The sequence below is a fragment of the Salminus brasiliensis genome, chromosome 22 (assembly GCF_030463535.1).
Source record: "Salminus brasiliensis chromosome 22, fSalBra1.hap2, whole genome shotgun sequence".
Classification (NCBI taxonomy): Eukaryota; Metazoa; Chordata; class Actinopteri; order Characiformes; family Bryconidae; genus Salminus; species Salminus brasiliensis.
Window position 1 is genome coordinate 30,626,108 of NC_132899.1, and position 17,275 is coordinate 30,643,382.

The 17,275-nt window shown below is 43.9% G+C and overlaps 1 protein-coding gene across 3 annotated transcripts in view; it reads right to left on the minus strand.

Annotated features, from left to right (window-relative positions):
• Positions 1-1,570: 1,570 nt before the first annotated feature.
• The window catches only part of mapta (microtubule-associated protein tau a), a 36,393-nt gene continuing 20,688 nt past the window's right edge, over positions 1,571-17,275 (minus strand). For 2 of the 3 annotated variants that reach the window (XM_072666758.1, XM_072666757.1), the window contains 5 exons: positions 15,432-15,524; positions 11,619-11,711; positions 9,463-9,544; positions 8,957-9,063; positions 1,571-5,493 (listed from right to left, as the gene is read on the minus strand). In XM_072666758.1, the coding sequence (XP_072522859.1) occupies positions 5,296-5,493; positions 8,957-9,063; positions 9,463-9,544; positions 11,619-11,711; positions 15,432-15,524 (573 nt within the window). In that variant the 3' untranslated portion in view covers positions 1,571-5,295. Of the gene's footprint in view, positions 5,494-8,956; positions 9,064-9,462; positions 9,545-11,618; positions 11,712-14,182; positions 14,276-15,431; positions 15,525-15,786; positions 15,880-17,275 lie in introns of all 3 variants that reach the window. The other variant, XM_072666759.1, reaches the window with a different exon arrangement.

Consider the following 17,275-nt stretch of genomic DNA (forward strand, 5'->3'; position numbering starts at 1 on the left):
GTGGCTGTAAGGGTCTTCAGAGGTGCTCGGTTTAAATACGACTGTAAAAACTACACCCTGCAGATTCATACTGGATTAAAATCGATCCACGACTGTAAAAACTACACCCTGCAGATTCATACTGGATTATAATCGATCCACGACTGTAAAAACTACACCCTGTAGATTCATACTGGATTAAAATCGATCCACGACTGTAAAAACTACACCCTGCAGATTCATACTGGATTAAAATCTATCCGCGACTGTAAAAACTTCGCCCTGCAGATTCATACTGGTTTAAAATCACCCGCGACTGTAAAAACTACACCCTGCAGATTCATACTGAATTAAAATCGACCCGCGACTGTAAAAACTACACCCTGCAGATTCATACTGGTTTAAAATCGATCTGCGACTGTAAAAACTTCGCCCTGCAGATTCATACTGGTTTAAAATCACCCGCGACTGTAAAAACTTCGCCCTGCAGATTCATACTGGTTTAAAATCGATCCGCGACTGTAAAAACTACACCCTGCAGATTCATACTGGTTTAAAATCGATCCGCGACTGTAAAAACTACACCCTGCAGATTCATACTGGATTAAAATCGATCCACAGTTATTACAGTGTAAACACTACACCCTCCAGATTCATACTGGATTAAAATCGATCCACAGTTATTACAGTGTAAAAACTACACCCTGCAGATTCATACTGGATTATAATTATTCCAAAATTATTAGACTATTAAAATTATGTAAATTACAGATTCATACTGGATAAAATTCAACAATTATTCCTGTCAGACTGCAGATTCATACTGGATTAAAACTATAGACCTCATCGGTACGCACTTCACTTAGAAACCTTCGCATGTAAAACTACCTCAGATCAGTTTGTTTTTCCTCAGGTTGGTGTTTTAGGTTGGAGGGGGTGATTTTTTAAACTTGTTTAAACTGCAGCAGCTGAATTCTACGTCACAGCAGGTCTGAACATTTCAGTGACGCTTACCTGGTGTTCAGTTTTGGGCTCCTGTCTGTATCTTCAATAGAGGAGATGGGGAACCATCTACCCTAACCTGCTCACCAGTCCTGCTGCTGGAGTTACCACCCTGCAGACCTGAGCTCCAACCCTAATCAGCCCCACCTGGTCCATCTAATCACCACTGCTTTCAAAAGAGCTTGATTGGCTGAATGAGGTGTTGGATTGAGGTGGGAGGTGAAACCTGCAGGAAGATAGAAGACAGATCTCCAGGCGGAGAGTTCAGGGCGGCTGCAATCTCATGAACTTTATGTGAGTTTCTCTTAAAGAAGTAAATGAAATTAAACTGATCTGGGAAACGGTAGGTTTTCCACCAGGTGTCAGTCAGAGAGCTCAGGGTTTAGGTTAAGCTGCTGGCTACAATCAACGTTCCTGGGTCACGGACTCATTTCGCCGTTTTATTGGGAACGATGCTTTGTTTCGAACAGTCCAAGATGAAAGCACAGGCGGTGGGTATTTAACATCACGCTTGCTTTGCCTGTTTTGTAGCTGAACCTCAACCCTACCTTCTTGACACTGCGGGGTTAACTGAAAGAACGAGAACCAGTTTTATCCTTTATATCCTTTATTTCCAAATTCACATACATTAACAAGAATCAGTTATTAATAAAACACACTAGAACGATATTGACAATCACGATTCCCAAGCTAAAATGTACAAATAGGTGAACGGTGTCGGAGACAACAGGATGGCAAACCCTCCTCAGTCCAGTCCAGTCCAGTCCAGTCCGGGTGGGTGGAGGTGGTAGGGTGGGGGATGGGTTGTATGTGTGATGTGGAACGGGATGCTACGTTCAAACAACCGGCCTTCGCCTGCTCGCAAGGTCACTTCTGGATCATGAAACCTATCAAACTCACATACGTCGCTCTCAACGCAACTCCTCCTCCTCCTCCTCCTTCTTCTTCCATTTAAGCGAAAGCTCAGTTCCAGTAGCCCGACATCCCACATACAGAACACCACATACAACCCCATCCCGAGGGGAAACATTCAGGTGCGAGTTGCCGATCCATGTAGAAAAAAAACCAAAAAACGACAAACCTAAAAATGACTGAACGACTTGAGCATGCAGAATACCGTGGTGCGAGCACAACCGCCGAAACTGCTCTGCTACTTCATTTTTTTTTCTCAGCCCTCATGTTCCTTGGCAAATAGATGAGTCAAACATTGTACACGTACGTTATTTACTAACACTATCTATACGGCTCCTCCTCCGACACTGAAAGAAAGAAAGAAAGGAAAAGGCTGTTACGGGAGACAGGGGTTCATTTCCTTCCACTGCTATAGATATCCTAAGAAGTACGATCCAGACGGGGCTGAACTGCAGTCGCAAGTCGCGTATGTGGAGGGAGCGCATGCAAGGAGCGCAGACGGGGCGAAGAGGTTCACGGCTCGGTACGCGTACTGCAACAGCGCGGTCTAGGGGCAGGGATTCTAGCAGTGTTGGTGGATGAGGTCAGACGGTCCAGCGCTCGGCCTGATATTTTTTTCATACAAATCCGTCATCGAATCCCAGCGAGAAAACGTGGATTAGAATACGTTCGATTACAAATAAACAAAGAAAAGCTGCTTTAAAAGGGATTCTGGTGATAATTAAACGCTCCAACGTGAAAACAAAGTCATTCAGAATCACTGAAATCATTAAACATCAGAACTCTTCACAGTGGAGGTGAATGGAAGCAGACGTCTGACCTTCTATAAAAGCTCCCTTACAGAAAGCCTGATGCCCGAGACACTGTTTAGGCCCAAAAGTGTATTTTTTTACCATGAGTGGCCACAGTCTGCTGGAAGTGTCCAAATCCAGAACAAGAAACACCAGAACAGGCATACAGGCCACACATCACTCACATTTTAAGCTCTTACCGATCCAACCTACGCTCTGAATGAGCTCACACTCAGGGAAAAAACACAGCGCATCCAACAAGAACCATCCATCTTTTACACAGCAGTAAAACCATGGTAGCTCTCGGAAAGCTCTGCAGATGGACTCTACACACTGATCTTCTATTCTACTGTGTGCAGCGTTACCATGCACCACCCTGCCTCCTCTGGAGGAGCAGTTACACCAGCAAACACACACTCCACCAGCTCACTTCCAGTCCATCGCCACTAGAGGCACTATTGCCGCTATTTTACCATCATCATCATTCCTTATAAAACCCAGAAACGCATGTAGCTTCTCTGGTGGGTCAATAAAACTGCTATATTCGTGCTGTGGTCCAGTGACCGGTGACCGACGCCTGGATCCATTCACCTCCTAGATGGTTGAGTTTTAATTATACAGAAATGTTTAAGAATCAACTTCAATCAATTTCAACATTTGTTTCCCGCGTGCAGCTCGCATTCGAGGTGATCCGTATCTGACCGTTTGGTCAGTGTAGTGTTGTTTTTTCTTTGTGGTTTTAGGTGCTTTAACATATTACCAGCTGACCTACGGGGGCGATAACTCGGAGAAAGTTCAACTGTACACGTAAAATATTCCCACATCCACTGTAACACGCAATCTCAGCAGCGAGCCTCCACGTTTCCTTGGTGAACATATCTAAAACTTGCAAAGTCGTTGATTTCATGCTTTATTTGAATACCTGGTTAGGAAAACAAACACTATGACGAGTATATTCGAATAGCTGCCATTCCTGCTTTGGGGAATGGAGCTGTGCATTGAGTCGAAGCGGAGGTAATGCAACGTCCATGCAGCGGAATGACGTCCGGAGAGACTGCACAAGAAACACCATGTTGGCGGTGAATGCGTACAACGGCCTGACTGCTATTCGACCTCGAGGAGAACAGTTTGGCAATAATTCGACGAATGTTTTTCCTTAAATAGGGCAAAGGAAAAGCAGAGGAAAATGACGAAGAAAAAAAAGACGTTTGGCAGCGTACTGGATCAGATCATAGCTCCTAGATATACTCTTGGCATCTACTCCAACTGCATTCACGATTCGACAACACAGGTGAACAACAGAACCATTCCTACGACCCACTCACCACCAACGCACACAGTTCTAAATAGTAAACAGCAGCTTAATCTGGACTGTGGTAATTAACGCTTAGCGCTTTACGTGGCCACAGAAACGTTAATCGCGAAGGCTTTCGTTTTTTAGTGTCAAATTTCGGGTTTAACGTCAACGCCGACAGCCTCAGTCCCCAAACGTTCAGCTACGACACTGTTATAGGGTGAGTATGCTTCAGGTCAATGGTCAAGCTATACAAAATGTGAGTAAGTTGTTACCAGTAAAGCAGGGGAGTAAAAATCGGTGAGAAAGGAATTCAGTAGGAGAGGCGTCTACGATGAAGCACTGACGAAAAAAATAAAATAACCAAAAAATAACTTAAGACTGCCAGCAGGCACAACAATAATCATGTGTTTTTATATCAAATACATCTCATATCCACAGAGTAATACTGTAAGAAAAGTGCCTGACAAACACCACGTTTCCTACACGAAGCCCGCCATGACTCGCTCGATTTTTTTTTTTAAGTATCGCACAGATGTAATTTACCTTGTTTTGAGAGAATCTCCACCGTAATCTCTTGTGAGATGGCTTTAAAAGCCTTTGGCGCTCTAAGTGAAGTATTCTTACTGCTATACCACCCTGTTACGATACTTTTTTTTTTTTTTTTTTTTTTTTTGCTTTTGCTTTTTTCTCGCTTTTCACATGTATTAAAACCAGGACAGGCAAAGTACGTTTTTCATTTAGAAGTACAAATCTGATCTTGGACCATTTCAGCTACAATTCCAACTTTTCCAAATGCAATTCCTAATCAATAGAAACGGGAAAAATCCCCACAGTCTTTCCGCTCTGCACGCGTCCAAAACCCTCGGTTTTCCACGTTTTGTAAAACTTCGGGAGTTAAGTTAATACTTCATGGAGATGCTAAATATGATGTTGATGATGATGATGACGAGGGTTTCCCGAAAATATGTCTACATACATCCGAGGAAGAAAATACTGAGGGACGATCTGATGTGCGGATAAACACCTTTCTTTCCAGCCGAGGGTCGGACTATAAGAACACTCTCAGGCCTATTGTTGTTATAAATGACACGCTTTAAAAAATCTCAACACCAGTGAATGGGCGGGGCCACTCAGCATGGGGGCGTGGCTGTGAAGTGACGTCCTTTAGTGATGAAGTGGGGGGAGATGTTGTGGACTTCTGTAGATCCGTACATTTACTGGTGCGTTTTGGAAATCAGGAGAGGACTTGCTTCCTTGCTTGGTTGGGTGGGTGGGTTTGAGTGGGTGGTGGTGGTGGTGGTGGTGGTGAGAGGATCACAAGCCCTGCTTGGCCAGCGAGGCGGTCACCTGGTCCGCGAGGGTGGACAGCTGCGGAGGGTCGGCCATGTTTAAGCTGCCGGAGGAGGAGACAGTACTGAGCTGCTGGGGAGACTCTTCCAGAGAGATGATCTCGGCACCGTGATCCGTCCTCGCCTTCGCCTGCTCGCGGAACATCAGCTTGTGCGTCTCAATCTGGACCAAACGGAAACGGACGCAGGTGAGCCGAGAGAGAAACGGACAGTGGTTTGGCCTGACTGACTGACCAAGCGTCTCAGTTTTTCTGTTTTCCTCCATTTCCTTTTACTGTTTTGTATTTATTGATCTGATAAGCGCTTTTGATTTATTTATTAATGAAAAATTACTGGATTGGAACGTGACTACTCCTAGATACATACATTTTTCCATACACAGTCCAATCAAAGTGCAGGGGAACAACTGCAGAGCTGTAAAGGAGCTGAGAGCTCTTTTAAAAAGTTTGAATTTAAAAAAATAGGGATTTTACTGATTTTATTTGAGTTTGCTCCCAATAAAGTAGCTGTTTTAATAATTACACAATAGCTAGTGTTATTTTATGATATTCATATAATTGTATTTGAGATTAAAAAGCTCTTCAGCTCGTTACTAATCGTAAAGCTGTTGCTTATATAGTTTATTAAATGCCTATTAGCAAGCTAATGTACCTAATGTAAGCTAATGAAGCTAGCCAATTAAACCTTGCCTCTTTTTTGTAAGGCCAACATTAACTACAGATAGAACTAATATTAAAAACAACAATATTAATAAAGTAAATCACACTAATCACTGAAGTAGTTCTTTAAAAAAATGACATTGATAATCTCACTACAGTAGCAGTAGCTCTTAAATTAGTAAGACATTTCCGTGGTCTTTCCACTCTCCTAAACCTTGTAGACTTCAGTGGTGCAACTTCCCAAATCACTGATGTAGCTGGAGTTCACGCCCAGACCCTTCCTGGATACTTACTGGAGTCCTCAATCTTTATCTGAGGGTTGCTGAGGTGGATGGGTTCTGGGGAGAGGCTGGTGGATGACGGGGTTGGGGGGTCAGTGGGGTCAGGGGAGAGAGAGCCTGCACCCTTCTCCTTCCCTCTCTACACACATAACCCCGCGGTGGCGAATGAATGATGAGAGAAGCGAACAGATGGAACCGAAACATAAAGAAACAAACAGGAAATGGGTACAACAGAGCAAATCATACAGAGAATGCAAAATGGCAAAGGAAAGTATGCTGAAAACAAATCAACTCTGAGCTCGACGGAAAGAAATACATAACACAAAAATGATAAAATGATTAAAAAAATAACAGAAAATGAACAAGCAGAGCCTGTATGCATGTTTAGAGCTAGATCTGGCTCTGGGCTGGTATGAATTTTAGATCAGTGAAGGTTAGGGAATCCTCTAAATCTTACTAATCTAACTCTCTCAGCCACACTCCAGTAAATCTGATCAACTGGGTTAGTAAAGTTATCGTCACCCTTATAAGAAAACCGCTGTGAAGAAACTGCCTTAGATTAGATTCACCTCATTCTGTACATCAGCAGACAATTACCTCACAAAAATACCACCGTCAGACAAATGTTTAGGTAGGGTCGATATCTGATATTTGATGTGTTTATTGTAGGGATGTCCCGATCCGATCCAGTGACTAGATTGGGGACCATCCAGGTATTTTTAATGGATCTAAGGTTCTGATCCTCTTTCTGGTCCTTGGTTTTGCTCAAGCAGAGCGCCATCTGGTGTCCTCTAGGCGCCATTAATAGTCTCAATATTCTCAGCTGCTGCTGACCAACTTCTCATTTTTTGGAAAGCTTCCCTGGGCAGAGCTGATCTGTGTCCTTATTTCAGTGAGTAAAACTAAACCGAGCTTCATCTGAACTGATCAGAGCGGCGACGTTACCAATTAGCCGCCAAAACAAAAGCTAAAGTCGGCTTTAAACGCTGACTCTCCGTTCCACCTTAAACAGTGCTGCAGTTACAGTGCGGACATTTCAACAGCAGAGCGTCACTGCAGCGTTATTTAAGGTGGAACGGAAAGCTCGGGGACGAGGAAAACTTTAGCTTGGCGTTAGCTCCGAGCCTTGATGTTAGAAGACGAGCATCTGAACTCTTCACTCCTCCAGAAAACGTCGGCCTATTTTCTGGCACTGCCAAAAAGAAACCAGACTATGGTGGAAATGCTCTATTCATCCAGCGAGAGAACCACGCTCCTTCCTCTGGTTGTAGCTGTAGAGGAGCTGGGAGCTGAATGGTCAGGGAGGTCAGTCAGACTGGACTGTAAGATATTAAACACTGTAGAGTTTAAAACAGTCGTTTAAAAAGTGGCTCCAAACAAAGTAGATCAGATCAGAATTTAGTCTGATTTTAGATTTGAGGTTTACTAGTGCTTACTAACAGCATGTCTGATCTAAGCTGGGGGGCTGTGTTTAGTTATAGAAACACAAAGATTGGATCGGTCAATAGTCTGCATGAAGAGACTAGGATTGGACTGTGAGGTAAGAAACCTTGTTAGAGACATCTCTAGTTTATTGAATTCCAAAAGAGCAGAGTGTTTCGATGATGCTGGACTTCCTGTCTTTAATTCATTTTAGTGCGTTCGGAGCTTCGTTCTCTTAAAAGTTATATTTCTCTGCATTGCTGCTTAAAGAAGGATTTGTTCCCAATTTTAACCTTTAAGCAATGTTTCTGCTTCACCATCTGCACATGACTGATGCTGAATTTTAGCCACGGGTTCTTGCATCCTCATAAATAACAAAGATACTGCATGTAGGCTTTTTGCTCATCTTTACAGAAGTTAGCAAAATGACACACAGGGAAAGGAAACAAAGAGCAAACGGCCACTGAAACCTATTGTTGCGTTAAGAGTTCAGTTCAGTCCTTACTTAAATGTTCTGCTGATCACTATTACAGATCTAGCAGCTGCACTTCACCTTCTATATTAGGAGGGATCAGATGATTGGCTTTGTTAGGGTGGACAGTGAGGTCATGAAGAGGAAGCTCACACAGGGGATTTACCTAAGGGCACTACTTAAACGCAGCCAAACGGGCATCCTCAGAGTCCTGTGTGTGCGCTGTACGTCCAAACGTTCTGAAATTAGGGCTACTGATAAGAGGTTGCCTCCCCTTGCTGCAGTAACAGCCTGGGAGGACTGTACAGTAGATGTTGGAGCACTGTTGTGATGAGAGTCTGATTGAATTCAGCCCTACAAGAGCATCAGTCAGGTCTGGCAGCGATGCTGGATGATTAGTACTACTGGATCTTCAACTCATGCCAAAAGCATTGGAAGGATGGAGCTCTATCACTCCAGAGATCCTACAGCCTGATGCTGGGGGGACTTTATCCCCCTCTAGTCAATGCTCGGCACTGTGCACGGTGACCTCAGGTTCTCTCTCAGCTGCTCCAGACTCCGTCTTGTTCTTCTGGTCAGTGCTTTATGGAGACTCTACAAGTTATGTCCGCACAACTGAACTCTGGTGTCTAGCACTCGTTAGATGGGGTGTCTGCATAGTTTTTTCCTATATATATGTGTGTGTATGTGTGTGTATGTGTGTGTGTGTGTGTGTGTGTGTATTAAAAACTACACTGGCTGTATGGCATTTCCATACACACCAGCCGTCTTGGGCTTCAACATTTTACTGACCCTCCTCTGGCCACCTCCAGCCACATGTCCAATGTTGTCTAGAGAACCGATCTTCGACTGCGCCTTGAACTCCAGCTTCTCCGACCTGATCTCAATGTTTCCTCCGCCTGCAAAAAAAAAGCAGAGAAAACGTAAAGCCATGTAACGACAGTACGAACCCAACAGGTTGAACCCAAGTTTCAATTCTGGGTAAATCAACCATTTCCAGACATCATTCTGTAAAAGGTGGCAGGCCTGGTTAATTAGCTGTTAGCTAGGCTAGGTGGTGGTTATCTGCTGGCTACTGTTCTGGCTATTGCACATTATGGGAGGGCTTTTCCTTTTAGCGCCACAATATCATCCACCCCGTAAACAGCCGTGAATTTCCATTCACATTTCAACCAGTGACCGGCCTCCTCACTCATAACGTCTATCTGCAAACTGCCACAATCACAACAGGGCATTTTGTAAATATCACACAGTTCTTGTATATTGGCACATCGCACACGGGTGGAAAAGGCCTTTACCTGGCTTGTAGTGGATGTTGTCTTTCGAGCCACATTTCGCCTGCACGTTGGTCAAGTCGATCTTTTTGTGGACAATCTGGACCTGTGAAGAACAGCGAGGAAAGGCAGTATAGCTATAAAGCAGCTAGCAACAGATGGCAAGCTGTGGACCAGCACACATCTACCAGGGTTTATTACATTTTCTACACTGTCTGAGGCAGCAGCTTTAAGCTCACTACCGAACAAAACGCTAAATGTTCATTAGGTTGCTTTTTCATAAATTAGCTTCCACCTGCATTTACAGTATTTAGAAGATCATGCAAACATCATGCTTATGTGAAGAGCAGATTATTAAACGTGTTAAATTCAGTAAACAAACAGAAATTAGCTCCATCCTCATAAATAAATAAAACTTCATGAATGCACAGTATGAAATTACATATGCTAGCAGCCTGGAAGCTTCGCCGCACACAGCTATATGGAGCTGCAGAAACAGCGCAGCGAGACCATGCACCGTCCCAGATCCTCAAAATAGATCCGATGACCTCATTGTCATGACAACCGCCAAAGGTCAGGGGACTTTCTGGACAAAAAGGCTACGCTTGTCTTCGGGATGAGGTCATCTCCTCGCTCTGGCCAAGTGCTCACTACAAAGGAGTGGTCGCTCGACCCCGGTTGGCCAGAGCAGCACAAACCCCTCACTGTGTGGGGATGAGGGACGGGGCCAGTGGCGTCCTTCAGCAGCAAGGGGAGAGCTACTCCACCTCAATGGAGCAGGCTTTACGACTGCAGGATTTATAGGTGCGTGCTGACAGATGGTCTGGTTGATATTGGAGGGCCATTGCAGGCGGTGCTTGTCCCGCTGAACTGAGCTTGAAGAAAGTGCTTCAATCTAGGACTCGGCTCAAATCCAGCCGCTTTTGACAGATTAAAGCAAACTTCCTTCATCGTTTGGTGTCTAAAGTTTGCTTCTTTAGTTCGACACTGGAGCTAAACTGACAAGGAAGCAGCAGCTGCTAAGTTAATGTTGCTTAAATACTTTCCCAGCTCCTTTAATTTCTGAACAATTCAGCCAAACACAGAACAAGAGCAAAAATGCTACCCATCCCATAAGTGGGCTTCAGTGTAACAGACTGAGGAGCTGCCATTATAATCAGAGGAGCGCTGGTTTGAATCCCAGGTCATGCTGCTTGCCATCAGCAGCCAGAGACACAGAGGGCACAGCTGGCCTTGCTCTCTCAGGGCTGGGTTGATTGCACTTCCTCCCCACATCACTCCTAGTGTGATGCTGGTCAGCACAGGCGTCTGTTAGCTGTTGTGTCAGAGCTGCGTTGCTAGTGTGTGTGTGTGTGTGTGTGTGGGGGGGGGGGGGTAAATCTGCGTCCAAATAAATATGGTAAGCATGATGATAAAACTCTCAAGGTAAGTTCCCCAGAGGCAGGAGTGTGAATATTTAGGCACACAGTTAGCATTGTGCTAAGCTTGTATCTCTGTATATCTGTAAACTTGCTTGGGAACTACTAAGCTAAGGGGGAAAGGGACGTAACATCTCCAGTGTTTTCTTATGCTGTACAGCACCGCCACCTCACTGTGTTAACGGCATCTGATCTAAGGAACGAAGGACTGGTGCTGACCGACACAGAGGCTTCTGTCTCTATGAGGTGTACATCTAGAGGACTCCTCATGCACACTAATGCAGGTATGATGTATGGAAAATCCATCGACCTACTGACCAGGTACAGATGCCACACCTCAACGCAGTGTATTGGGACACTATGGGCTAGTTTAGCAGACACTGGTAAACCCTAGCCGTGACATTTAGTGTTGGTGTTGAGTTTTAGTGCAGCTTATTTCAACATTTAATGCTCAAATAAGCTGATAATACACTAACATTAGCACACAGCACACCTTCAGTGTCTCCATATTTTTGCTGTCTTAAAGAGCGTATTAGAATCAGACACTGTGTGGAACACTGAATTTGGTGAATGGTTACCCTGGTTGGTGAGAGGTCAATTTGATACACTAGCTCACAGAGACTAATGAGCAACCATCATGCATTAGTGAAAAAAGGTCTCTGGAGAAAAGACTGAGAATAAAAACCACAGGCAGAGAAACCTTGAGGAAATATGACAAGGCTGGAGGCTGGAGATGGTTCCACTCCTCCCTTGTTTACTCACTTTTCCACCTCCGGGTGTGTGTTTGATGTTGTCTTTGGAACCACACCTAGCCTGAACATTGCTCAGGTCCAGCTTCTGATCGAGAATTTGAATCTGAAAGAGTGAACAGGTTTGGGGGGGAAAGGGGGGGGAGAAAGTGTTATCCTCTTAAAACAAGCCAAGTGTTAGACGGCAGAGAGAACGCCCGGTGAGCAAAGGAAAAGAGAAGAGTCTGAGAAAGAGGAAAAACTCCATGAAAAACCACATCCCACGAAAATGGCAAAGTTTCTTCTGGACTTAAGTAGCTAAATAGGGCAGATAAGTGGAAATTAAGGCCCAGACACACCAAACTGACCAGGGTGAACTTGAGTTCAGCTCACTGTCGCACCTCATCTTCTGTGAAAATTTGCAATCAACCACAAAGCCTAAAGTTTTCCTAAACCCAAAAGGCAATGTAAGCAATGTTTCATAGCTAAACAAAACGCATGTTTAAAACATAATTTCAGCTTTTATTTTAAGTTTTAGATCAAAAAGTAGAAAAAACTAAATAGTAACCCATAACAGCTGAAGTGTCTTAGACCCTTTAACAGTGTGTAAAGTCCTTGCAGCACTTTATTTGTGGGCATTAGTGGCTCAGCGGCTGGAGTACCGGGCTATTGATGACAGGCTTGTGGGTTCGATACCCAGACTCGGCAAGCTGCCACTACTGGGCCCTTGAGCAAGGCCCTAGTGTTTGATCACTAGTGTGTGTGTGTGTGTGTGTGTGTGTGTGTGTGTGTGTGTGTTCACTGACAACAACTAATGGTAAATATGGTTGTTTTCTCTTGTCTATCCTTCACCTTACAACTCATGAAGTCAGCATAAGTGACTTACACTGAACATCCTGGATGGGTCACAGGACAGTTTGTGTATGTGTGCAGACGTGACCCACATTTACAAAATGCTGATGTTTGTGGTTTGTGCTTGGGACAGAAAAAACAGAAGACCAAGCTGGATTCACAAAAGTGGCTTAAGATAGAAATTCCTATTCATATTCTTAATGTAATGCTTAAGAGAAAAGTTAAGCAACTGATATTCTTCAAAAATCTTCTTAAGAATGTTCAGATTTTTCCCTCGTAACTTTTTACTGAAGCCCTTAAACAGCCTGTGGCTCACCGAGTTAGCAGAGAATTTCCCCACCAGTTTGTACAGACGTCCCTGCAGTTACTAACTAATACGCCTTAGTGTGTGATCAGCCTTGATGATTTGAGGAGTAAAGAAATATTTTAAGAAGTGATATTCTCAAAAATGTAAATAAATACTTTTTCCCTAAACTTTACGATAGTCGCACACTGGTCTTAGACTGTAAGAGTTTAACAGGTATGTCTCTAAAATGATCAGTTTAACTGGATGAATTCCAGAATTAATGTCTAAATTGAACTGGGTTAAAGGTGGGGAGTGTTCTGATACAGTACTGTGAGTTTCTTGTTTACAGAAAATGTCTGAGCGCTTGATTTGATTCTGTTTTTCCTCTAATTTGCTCTCCACAGGTTTACCCAAGACTGGAAAATTAAAGAAGTTGTGAAATGCAGCATCACAGTATGGTGTAACTAAAGAAAAAAAAAACGAGCGTGTTCTTAAAAAATTAGTTGTGATGATACAAATCTGGTTTTCAGTCAGAACTTTTTATGTAATATATGAAATTTTTTATAGTGTATTAATATTTGTTAAATTTAAATAAGCTGGGGACGGATTCACCAATTTTTTTTAAAGGTTTCAACACAACAATTATTATCATTTTAGAAATGTCCTATATTACACAGAACCAGCTCTGACCCCATTTCTAGACCCAAATGATAAAATACAATATTTTAACCTTAAAATATTTAACGCAGAAGTCAAGTGACCTCTGTCACAACAAGAAAAACCACAAAAGAGCTGTTGAACACTACTGAAAACTGGTTCTGGAAGTTTATGGGTTGAAATGTACAATGCTTTCTCTGTGGGAATCAGATATTCAGATACTGTTTGTTTAAACTTTGGACATTTGAATGAGAAAATCAGTCGGTCCACTCTTATTGATAAACGCTGCAGCCTGCAATGGTGATGATAAAAAAAAATAAAGCTGGCAAAGGCCGACTAGACATGCAGCTGGTTGATGCTCACCACTGACGCTCAACAGCTGACGGTCAGTTTGGTGTGTCAGGCTTTAGCGCACAGAAGAGCTGATGTCTGTGGGACCCCAGACTAGCTATGAAACCAAAGAGGTACGAGAGAGAGGAGAGGTCAGACTAGCTTTCCCTTAATAAGGTCTCCACAAAAGTCATAACTTGTGGAGTGGAGGAAGATGAGGACCAGAGCAAGAAGACAGCAGAGGAAAAGGAACCACAGGTACCTGTCTGACAGATATTTGTTACTGAGTCAAGGAACTGTCCCACAGCAGGTCGGTTAGTGTTAGGAGGATGAATCTGAGTTTGATTAGTTATGACTGGCGTGCAGCAGTAAGGATAGGACCAGGATGTTAAATATTCCTCTTTGGTAAGGAATGATCATAAGGAGGCAAATTTAGTGGGGGGTGGAAATGCTTTAGTCCCACTGTAACTCACTTTTCCACCTCCAGGTACGTGTTGAATATTGTCTTTGGAGCCGCACTTAGAGTGGACATTGCTAAAGTCCAGCTTCTGATCAAGTATTTGGACCTGTGTGAGGTAAATGTAGGGAAGATTTTGTTAAGAAATCCATTAAGAAGCATTTGCTGGACATTTTTATCACGTCTGTGATGCATTTTTGCACATCTGGCCAACTCTGGGTTACATGTGCCAAAATGCAGCTCACAGTTTTGGGCTAAAACTGGCCCAACTGTAGCCCACTGTGACTACTAAGTTTCAAGTGGGCCAGAACGGGATATTCAGCTGCTCTGGGTCACAATGAGAGCTATCCACCTTAGTTTCCATTAAACAATCGGGGAGGCCATCTCCGCTGATCTAGATTATGACCACAGTGAGAACCATATAATAACCAGACCGATTGAGTAATGATCGTGTTGAGTTCATAACACTAAAATGTCAGAGTGCTGTGAGGAACCCTGTGACTGATATCCACCGCCTTCCAAAGAACAGGACCTGTGTCTGTGTCTGTCCGTACATCTGTTCTCACCATTCTGTGGAGGGGAAACAGCCACCAGATCATCCTTACCTAGAGAAATGACTTAGTTATAAAGCTCCGGTGCTCCAGAACTTCACCAGAGCTTCACCAGAACTCTGTTTTTCCCTTCACAAAATGGTAAAGCAGACCTATGGACGTTTGAGGCACCTCCAACACAGACGCAGGTCCTCTTCTTCTTTTCTGGATATGGTGCCCCACAGCACTTCAGGCTAGCTAGCTACTTAGATCTGCTCTACATAGTGTTAAATAGCCTGTTGGCATGTTTAGTTAGCACACCAAGCTACTTTATCATCAGTGTCCACAGACGTTGCCTACTTCAGACTGCATTTGCTTTCTATATGATACGACCACAAACCATTTACTACGAAATTACAGAGATTCTCGAGGTAGGATAAGGTTTAGTCCACAGTCTGCTGTGTTGGGGTTTTTTTTTCTTCTGTTAAACATTTTCAGAAAATGCACAAATATTAATATATTGATATACTGTATCATAATTTTTAACCACATGCCCCAGCCCTATCTCCTTCTCAGAAGGTCCGGTCCAAACTGCACATCTTTCAGCAGCTTATCGGTCAAAGCCAGCCGAAATGTAACCCAACAACAAAGCAATCTAAACCTGCAGCATTTAGGCTTCTGCAACAGAGAAAAGCAAATGGTGAAATTGAAATGTTGCGCCTTAGGGTCACGTACCTTTCCTCCTCCAGGAGTATGCTTAATGTTGTCTTTAGAGCCACATCTAGCCTGAACGTTGCTGAAGTCCACCTTCTTGTCTAGAATCTGGATCTGCGAGCGAGAAGAACAAAGAATCATGCCTCGTGCAACCAAAAAGGCTGCAGATGAGGACCATGCTCTGAGAAGATTTTGGAAGCTAGTGGAATTATCCAATCCAAAATTACCATAAAAGTAGAACTAATCAGCGAGAACTACAATAGCATTGATTGGACCATAGAAAAGGACGTAGGTGTGACTGTGAGGTGAGTCTCTGGTAAAGAACAGAGAACTGCAGGAACAACCAAGACTGAAGCTTCATCCCTTAGTTACTCACTTTGCCACCTCCAGGTACATGTTTCATATTGTCTTTGGAGCCGCACTTAGACTGAACATTACTAAAGTCCAGCTTCTGATCAAGTATTTGGACCTGTAAAAAGGTAGAGTATTGGGACGTGAGTGCAAAAGAAAGAAGAGGGTAAAAGGGATGTGCTAGCTAACTGTGGAGCTTAGGAATAACTGCATTAAAGGGGCAGCTTGCTGGAACATCAAATCTACACAATTCTCCCCAGGTAATGGACGGCTATGAAGATTGGACAATGCTAATTAGTGGGACATGATTGTCCATTAGTTGTTTTAGCCTTTGCTTGAGTGCAAAACGTGGCTGATCACTTGAAGTACAGGGGGAAACTCTGTAGATTTGACTGATACCATAATGTAGAGGATGTCCTTTTGACCTTCATGCTCTGGCTGCACCTGATGCTTCAAATCGTTCACATACATTCTTAAACAAGACCAGTACTGCACTCTTAAAAATGAAGGTGCCATAAAGTGCCAGACTTTGCATGATGCCACAGAACAGTGGTCGCCCACCTTGCTCCTGGAGATTAAACGTCCTGCAGACTGGAGCTTCAACTTTCAACCATCTAAACCATCAAATCCCACCTCCCAACTGACTGCGTACCATCCCGCCTCTCGCTTGTGTTGTATTTTGTAATCCGCATTAAATGTTTGGAAACCAAAGCAATCAGCGCTTCCTCCAAGTTGGCTCAGGCAAAGCTTAGGCCGTACTGACCGTGGCATAGGTCACACAGCCAGAGCTGCAGCGCTATTGGTCGAGGACGCAGGTTCGCTCGTCGTAAAAGTACACAGGCGAAGTCGCGTAGTGTGGGAAATCTCAGCAAAATGTGTGGCACAAAAAGCCACAGATGAAGCCCAGTGTGACCGCGGCTCTAAGGAGCAGGGTTTGTGACCACTGTCGTAGGCCGCTTTTCCACTGCAGGGCTGAACGGTTCTGAGCACGGAGGCTGACCGGTCCGGTGGCTTTTTTTTTCCCACACTGACACGGCTAAGTAACAGTACTTGGGGACACCGAACTGTTCAGTGGGAGTGCTAAATGGCATAGGGTCCACTGTAGCCCCTGCCAGGCCCGTCCATCATTGGTACCACGGCATTACACGGCATTAGCATGGTCCGGCTCTCTTAGTGGAAACTAACTAGCATTACCCTAGACTGCGTGTAGTCTTTCATGCAGGACCACAGATATAGCTAACTGTTTGCCGAAGTTGTGCCACACACACACACAACAAACCTCGCTGAGTCAGCTTCAGACAGACTTGTTGAAGTGGACTCCAGCAATATTTGGCACTACATCTCTAAACTGGCCTCCTTGGTGTGGTCTGAGACGAGTGGGATGTATGCCTGCAGGTTAGACCATGCTAACAGAGGAGTTACTGTTAGCGTCAGTGAGTTAGCTAGTGTTAGCTAGCTACATTAGCATTGTAGTTGTAGTGCAAGACGAGGCGTAAAGAGCGAGAGTGACAGTG